At 36.0% G+C, this 8,782-nt stretch overlaps 1 protein-coding gene across 1 annotated transcript; it reads right to left on the minus strand.

Moving 5' to 3' along the window:
• Positions 1 to 1,048: 1,048 nt before the first annotated feature.
• Positions 1,049 to 3,372, minus strand: LOC147411323 (uncharacterized). Its single transcript, XM_086447326.1, has one exon. It carries the CDS (start codon positions 2,744 to 2,746, stop codon positions 1,604 to 1,606), a length of 1,143 nt encoding a protein of 380 aa, XP_086303452.1. The 5' UTR covers positions 2,747 to 3,372; the 3' UTR covers positions 1,049 to 1,603.
• Between the last annotated feature and the right edge of the window lie 5,410 nt (positions 3,373 to 8,782).

An 8,782-nucleotide genomic window follows, 5' to 3' on the forward strand; every position in this document is an offset into this window, starting at 1 on the left:
GAGTCGTATTCAAGCTCTACAACGTCTTTGGTAAAGTATTTTTAATCTTGCCCTAACCTGTTGTGGAAACCCTTGATTTTTCTATCCAAAATTCTCTTATCTTCTACTTCAAAAATACTATCTTGCTCACAGAGTTTGAAGGTCGAATTAGATAGAATCTAAAGGTTGAAGAGGATGGTTAAAAATTGAATAATGATTTTCGGACCCCCCCCCCCTCCTTTGACACACGCCCTGATGTGACATGTGCTAGGCTCATAGGTTATTTTCCTTGGGATACACAACTATACATATTTATGGGGATGCATAGTTGTGTATCCCAAGGGGGGAAATCTACGGTTCTAGCCCATGCCACGTCAGGGGGTGTGTGTCAGAGTGGGCGTCAAGAAATCAAGACTTTTACAAATTGAAGAGTGCTGGGGCGACACATGATTTATTGTGATTCTCACAATTTTGATGTGGACGCACATACATAACCGTAGATGATTTTACTCGTATCACGAGGAAACACATCTATGGTTATGTGCACATCCCACGTCAAACTTGAGAGAATCGTAGTAAATACTTTGTGTCATTCAGCATTTTCCTTACAAATTTTAGCGAGACAAAATGTTTAGGTTTGTGGAGCCTAATGGAGTAGATCAAGGAGTATCATTCATCATTTAAAACCCTAGTTATATTTTCTTGGGAAATATATTTCACTTATTTGATGAAAGGGTGTAATCTGTGACCTGGAGTTTCTTTTCATAGTAAAATCAGTGTGATCCGTAAGCGTACTTTAATGTTAAGGGAACCGAGTAAAATCAATGTGTCTCTTTATGTGATATTATTATTATTATTATTTTCTAAATAATACATAGATAGAATCTTATGGTTGAAGTGTAGTCTAAACTTGTTTAGACAAAACAGGCTTGAAGATGACTATTTTTGGGAGGAAATAAGACCTATTTTTGGGAAGAAATAAGAAAATATTTCTTCCCCAAACCAGTCATATTCAAGCTCTAACATTTTAAATCTCATCTTGGCGGTGGTCAACTTCCCCTTAATACATTGTAGAAACATGAGAGGTGATCTCATGGTATGACAACATGTCCTGTCCAGTTAACAAACAATGATAATCGTTCTGTCTATCTAAATACTCAAATGAACTCAATAAATGCTAAACTGCTTCTTTATTTAGTAGAAACAATAAAAACAACAGAAACGTAAAAGAAGCCATTTTGCACTAAAAAACAACAGCATAGCTGGTGCTGGTGCTGGAGTGAAGAGGAGAGGAGATCACAAAACTGTCTCCTACTATCCTTCAACCCATCCTACCTCACTACATCAAAATATATCGAACGACACCTTCTCATCAATACATACATAGGTGTGGTTCCATAATAAACACACCTGCACGTCTTCTACACTATAATAAACTAGAAACACTACTTAATAAATAGACCCTGATAACAAGTAAAATGCCACCGCAGACAGGACTAAAAAAAACCCATGTTGCAGGGAAAAATCTACACTCGACAACAGAGTAGTTTTGAAAAGTGGAGAAATTGATATTTGAGAGAACACTACCCACTAGAAGCTAAGTAGCTTAATGTGAGGAAAAAATTTAGTCCCCATCCTTCCAAAAGAACATCTTCATGGGAGAAGACGAAGAGCAAGAAGCCGAACCCGAACCCGAGTCGACTTGGGGCTTTCGAATATCAAAGCTACCCAATTCAGGCTGATTAGAATTGGGGATAGATAGATTTGATTGCAGAAGTAAATTGTTTGTAGAATCGAGATTGTCCCAACCAGCATTGAACCAGGTATCTCCCATATCCCCCCATACAAACTCATGAGTTTCTTCTTCTTGAAGGCCTTCCCCTGTTACAGATGCTGTTGTGCCGACCTCCGGAGCTTCACTACCCGCCGCTAACTCGCTTGATTCCAATCCAGAAGTAGAATTCCCCTGAAAATTGGGATTAATCTCCATTTGTTGGTGCTCTTGATATTGTACATTTTCTTGCGGAATTGGCGGATAATAAGAGGATGAAGAACTAGGAGCAGCTGTTGTGGATACTCTGTTATTGTTATTCTCACCGAAGAAGAGGTGGGGGAAATTAAGGCGGGCGTTCTGGCCTCGCAATCTGAAGGCCTCGCGATCATAGGCCATGGCGGCATCCTCGGCTCTGTCGAAGGTACCAAGCCAAAGGCGAGTCCTGTTGCGAGGGAGACGAATCTCTGCCACCCATTTTCCCCAATGTCGTTGCCTCACTCCTCGGTAAAGCTTGGTGGTTGGTGGGGCTTGAGGCCTTAACATAGTCCCTCCATTGAGAGCTTCGCTCCAATTTCCCAACCCATTGTGATGGGAAGGGAAAGAGACCATTTGATTCTGGTTCTGATGAAGATGAAATTGTTGCTGATGGTGTGGTTGTGGATGAAACAGGGGCAAAGCTGCTTGTGGTGTGAAATGGTGTGGTGGAGACCCATCATACACAAAAGGGAATATAGGTCGTGAAGAAGGGAGAGTAGTTAAAGGTGTAGGAGTGGTTGTAAGAGAAGAAGACGAAATGGGGAGATGAGATGTTTGATGGAAAATCGAATTGGAGGGATGAGAAGGGGTTTGACGATTGGGGCTTCTGATCTTCTTGAGAGGCCTAGGAGATGTGGACTGTTCTTCAGAAATCGAATTCCATTGATGGCTATCTTTTGATGCCATCCGAGGCAATTCTTGCTTCTCATCACTCCCCTGTTTCTTAGTTGCTTCCATGTTTCCAACAACAAAACTCAATAAATTTAGAAACAAATGGATATTTCGCTTCTTGGGTATCTCAGAGAAAAGATTGCAAGGACGTAAGACGAAAAAAAAAATCTTTTTTGTTTTTTTTCTTTACCGGGGATTGAAAAGGGGAATGGGTTGCAAATAATGAAGAAAAACAGATTCAAACCTATCCTAAGAAGAAGGCAAAAAAGCAAAACCCAGATAGAAAATTTGGCCTCAAACTAAAACAGAGACCCGAATTCGATAGTCTCTGGGTTCGATCTTAATCGCTCAACCGATCACATAAAAAACGGAATCGGATGCACCCATTGAGAAAGAGAGAGAGAAGGTTCGAGATAGAGAAAGACGAGACGAAGATCAAGCTTCGATGACCTCTCTGAATCACAAAGAGAATAAATAAAAAAAACCTGAAAAATAGAGGGTCAGTTAAGAGATTGCATTTTGGGGAACATTTATTAAGGCAGCAAAAGATTTGATATTTAAATGAGTTGCAATCCAGTACGGTATCCCGTTCTTATACATAGCAACGGTGTCCACGTGGCACACTTTAAGCTGAGAATAAAACATTCGACTGGGAGTACATCTTGCTTAAGAGCATGCTGTTTGTTTAATCTAAAACCAAAGCCTCTCACATAGACACCATGGGAACACCGTATTTGATCTTTGATGTGAAAAACACTTTCCTTACATACGTCGCAAGATTTCGAATCTTACTAAAAGTCATTTGGCCCATTGAATTAGCACTGTGGCAATTCAAAGAGTACACACAGACTTCTAGATTTCATATAAAAACTCGTACTCTGAAAAAGAGAATTATTTTTTGACCTTATCCAAAGCCCAACAATTATTAAATTCCAAAATTTAAAATTAAAATTTAACCGTAAAAAATAATATTTTTTTTAACTTATTATTTTTCTAATTTGTCCTCTACAAACTTGTGCCATCAAGATAACGTTATTAGATGTCTTACTCTTAGTAAGATTTGAAATCTTACTAAGTTAATCAGCGTAGACTTACATTTTATATTTTTGATGAATAGGGAAGAGCATTGGTCGGTAAAAAAAAACCTTACCCGTACTGTTTTGGGCAGGAATCCACGATTCTGTACTACAAGCAGTTGAAGTATAATTTCTACTCTTTAGGCATGATGTACCACGTGTCATATTGATGACAGATATTTGTCACCTAATAACCTTCCTCTTTACTTGTACCTACCTTTTAATGCTACCATGCTTCTCTCGTTGAATGGACACGTGGAGTGTCAATAAGAGCTTTGGACCCACCAATCACTAATCTTTAATTAAAGATTTCTTGAATATTTTAAAAAGTCAACAGAATAGACGGTGATCGGTTGGTTCGTAGCGCTATCAACTTTACGTTGGACTTTTGCTTTAACCAAATATCTTACGTTTTCTTTTTTAGATTCTAGATGTGAGTGTGATGTTTACCGAGTGAGTGTGATTTTGGAAACCTAAGAATTCCCACTTTCTTATCGGTCCACGTGTCTTGAAGGTCTCTCTAATTTACAAAAATACCCACGTTACACTACGTTGGAATATGCCTCCAACATTCCCAAGGTCTTTAAAACCACTCTCATTGAGTATCCGTAGCTTACACACTATTGGAGATCTTTATCGACTCAACCAATGAAATTATGACACGTCTGCACATTGTCTGCAACCATAGATTTTTTTCACTTCGTAATAGTTGCCTGTCTAAAATTATAGACTTTTTTAATATCGAGGAAAAGCATTAACCCAAGTCCACACATGCATAGTGTGTTACTCTCCAATCACTTCAACATTTGTCAAAGGATAATGATTTTTTTATGCCGCCCCGGGTCTTATGAATTGGGGTGCAAGTTAATTCGGTTCAAACTGAGAATCGAACCAAATCATATATTTTGAATTGATTTGATTCAGTTTAAATTACATTCGATTCAATTTAGGATTTTAAAAATGAAAAATCAATGAGTTTGATTCGATTCTCGATTCAGACTTGATAAAAAATCGAATCAAACCGAAATCGAACTAATAATTAATTTTAAATAAAATATAAGTTTTATTTATTTATTTTTAAAGTCCTAACTCTATCCTCACTCTCTGTGTCGTCTCTTTCAGTTCAGTCTACGGGCTGTGAGTTGCGAGGCTGCTCTCAACTCCGACAGTCAGTCTCTCTCTCTCTCTTTTGCAACTGCGAGCGTGCGGCTAGTTGCTGCAGGTTGCCTCTCAGCTCCGACAATCGACGGATCGTCTCTTTCTCACACACACACACACACACACACAGTCACATTGAGTAGGGGGTAGGTGACGATGGAGATGGCCATCCGAACCAACTGAACAATCGGTCGGAGGTGGCTGTGTTTATAAGATGTCCAAAAATGCCCTCATATTTTGATATTGTACATCTATATAATTTCTGAATGTGCAATATCCTTTGGTATCAAAAAAATATGATAGATCTGACAATGAAGATTGGTTTAATTTTGCAGGCTTAAAGGTAAGGTAGCACTCATCACTTGGGTAGCAAAAGGAATCAGAAAGGCAATAGTCTCTAAACACGGCCACCTCGACATTATTGGTCTCTTCTTCCATCCTCCTTCTCTCCCTCCTCTTATCTTCTCCGTTAATAATGGCGGAGGCGACGATTGGAACAGTGGTTGTGGAAATAGCTCTCTCCATCTGCAAAATTGCTAAAGAAGGTATGTGTTTCTAATTTTTTATTAATAAATTTGTGTAATTTTTTTTTCAACCCATGAAACCGAACCAAACCAAACGGAATTAAGGTCGGCTTGGGTTGGTTCGATTCTAGATCAAATCGACTCAGTTCTGGTTCTTATATAATGAAACCGACCTTGGTCAGTTCGATTATGATTTTACTCTAAACCAAACCAACCCGAACTAAGTTGCACCCCTACTTATGAGCCCATCACAAAATCATAAATCATTTACTTTGTAATATGTAGAATCATAAATTTTGTTCTTGTATATCCCGAGACAAATGATCTACAGTTGTGTGATGGGACGTGAGGAGACAAATGTCAAAAGGGGGTGTAAGATTACCAAAACTCAAATCCTAAAAGAAAAAAAAAAACCCTTTTTTTTAAAGGAAAATGCTCAAATGACACAGGGTATTTACTGTGATTCTCACTAGTCTGATGTGGGATGTGCACATAGCCATAGATGTGTTTTCTCATGATACAAGTAAAAATCTTTTATGATTATGTATGCATGTCCACGTCAGAATTGTGAGAATCACAGTAACTTTTGTCACCCCAGCACAACTCTTTTTTAAACTCTATCCAAAGTTTTAAAAATGAACAGTTATTAAACTCCCAACAAATATTATATTTAAAATTAAAATTTAAAGGTGTAAAATAACTCTTTTTTTAAGTTCATAAAATATTTTCCACTACATCCTGTGAAATCGGATCATATTTTTCATGCTATAAGGTTGGCTCAACATTCGTTAGTAAGATTTGAAATCTTACCAAGTTAATAAGACTAGCTTTACGCTTCTTCAAAAGTTGGTCTCCACTTTCGGTCATGAGAAAGTCAAAGATAAAAGCGCTTTGATCACGTGGACCGATGTTTATTTTCCAAAAATTTACTATTAAAAAGATTGCATCACGACAAAATCACAATTCGGTACATGACAAAATCACAATTTACGCCTTACGCCCTCATCATAGAACAAAGATCATTTGTCTTGAGATACATAAGAAAAAGATTTATGATTCTATGTATCTCAATGCCAATGATTTATGGTTTTTTTGATGGAGGAGTAGAGAGACGGGAGTCAGAAAATCATTATTCTATATTCTTTACATCGACCTTAACCCACCAAAGAAAATCGAAATGTTGCAAATCTAAAATTTATTAATTGAGAAAATCCACTTTTAAATCTAAAATCTATCAAACTCACTTCTTCTTCTTTTTTCTCTTTTTTTTCTTTATATTTATTTTTTTCTAAAGTTTTGTGAGAATTTGAATCAATAAAAGTGAAATTTTTTCAAGTTACCTTTGAAAGGAAAAAAAAATTCATATTTTCTACATTTAATCACCAAGGAAGAAGGAAATGACACGATTAAAACCTTTAAAATGGGGATTTCAATCAAAAGACTTGAATATTTTTGATAGATTTGATTTGATAGGTTCAAATTAAACATGTTTTTTGGTAGATTCGTTAGGTATTTACTGAGCATTACAAAATCAATTTGGTAGGTACCTACCAAAACATAACTTTCTCATGTAAAACCTTCGGTTTGATATGTCAATGTTGAATCTCGATGTATAAGATTGGTAGGTACTTATCAAACATTGCAAAAATGTTCGGTACTAAAATACCAAACCGAAAATTTACTTAGAAAATTTCTCATATTAATGATTTTGACTTGATTAAATGTTGAGGTATTAACATAAAAGAACGTATAAGATCAAAGCTTAAAATCTTTATTAAAACTTTTCTGGAAGCAAGGAAAGAGAGAGAGAGAGAGAGGAAAGAAGAAGTAGATTCGATAGACCATTAGGTGGGTGTAGAAAGAATAAGGTAAAATTATCAAAATTATTTGTGCAATGAGAGGGATGAATTTTTAGGTGGGTATAACAAGTGGGTACAATGAGGCATTTAGGTTAAAAGTGGATCTATAATTGAGTTAGTCAATTATTTAAAAATCCATCAAAAGAGTATAAATATATGAAACAAAAAAACATGCATTTTTTTATGACATTTTATTTTCTCACAAGAAATACATTTTTTTATTAGTACTTCAATGTAGATCAAAATACCCATATTTTGAATTGCAATTTGCTACATTTTTGTAAGGTATAAACAACCACTCCAGTTGTAACGGCCTTTTTATTTTTTTTCCCTTTAACTTTATTATTTTTCTTCCCCCCCTCCCCCAAGGTATAAACAACCGCTCCAGTTGTAATGGCCTTTCTATTTTTTTCCCTTTAACTTTATTATTTTTCTTCACCACCTCCCCCTGCCTTTCCGACTTCTTTTTTCAATGATACCCCTCTAAGTTCACTATTTTTCCTTCTTTTTTTGCCCTTTTATCTTCAAAGAGGATGCTCGCTGCAAAGGCACGGACAAACTCTAGATTATTTATAAATTCTAATTGATAACATGCCCCTTTAGGTACTTGAGATACCATGTGTTTTCGATTACATTTTCCTAGTCCAAAACGGAAGAAAAGGTAGGGTTAACTTTTATAGAAAATTAATTTTAATCTCGTTTTCTTGAGTCATTTTTGTGGATCCTAAATTATGAGATAGGTTTTCAAATGAATATTTGCCATTATTTATAGGGTCGGATTTGGATGCACAGGTAGGTCCAAATTTTGGGTTCGTTCAATCGACCCAATATAACTAAAATTGTTCAATTCGTAGATGGCACATTCGCACAAACTTATGCACCTCAACTAACAAGAGTATCTACGGGTAAGAAGTAAAGATCTAACACCACAAGAAAATTGCTAAAGTGTAAATAAAATATTTGGATAAGAAATTTCACATTTAACCTATTACTTATGACAAAGTGTTTTGTCCTATAGGGGTTAAAAGTTTTCGAATGGTCTAACTTTTTGTGAGAATGATCTCATGGTAAAAAATCATCCTCACAAAAAATCAGCCTATTCTAAAATTTGTAACCCTAATTTATAAGTTGAAGAATCATAGATCGTTAATTTTTTACCATTAATTTATCTTCATTTTCCATGAGGTTAAAAGTTTAGGAATGGGTGAGGAGATCATCCTCACAAAAACAAAAATCAGACCATTCCAAAACATTTTAATCGTGTAAGACAACTTTGTCCAAAATGTTGTCTACAATATTTTCTACCTAACGATGCCCTTTACTTTTACCTATATTCTTACTGCAAGTAGATTCTACCAATCATTTTCATCATTACTGATGAATAAAACTACCCATTGCCAATGTAATTGGGCAATCAAAATCGATTCAACCCACACCTTAATTGTCGTAATTAATAGATGTTGGAAAATAAACAAGTATCATTAC

The sequence above is a fragment of the Akebia trifoliata genome, chromosome 1 (assembly GCF_017979445.1).
Source record: "Akebia trifoliata isolate Shusen 1 chromosome 1, ASM1797944v1, whole genome shotgun sequence".
In the NCBI taxonomy this organism is placed as follows: domain Eukaryota; kingdom Viridiplantae; phylum Streptophyta; class Magnoliopsida; order Ranunculales; family Lardizabalaceae; genus Akebia; species Akebia trifoliata.

Bases quoted from the DNA above. Each gene is read 5' to 3' on its own strand.
- LOC147411323 (XM_086447326.1), bottom strand. From the start codon at position 2,746: ATGGAAGCAACTAAGAAACAGGGGAGTGATGAGAAGCAAGAATTGCCT.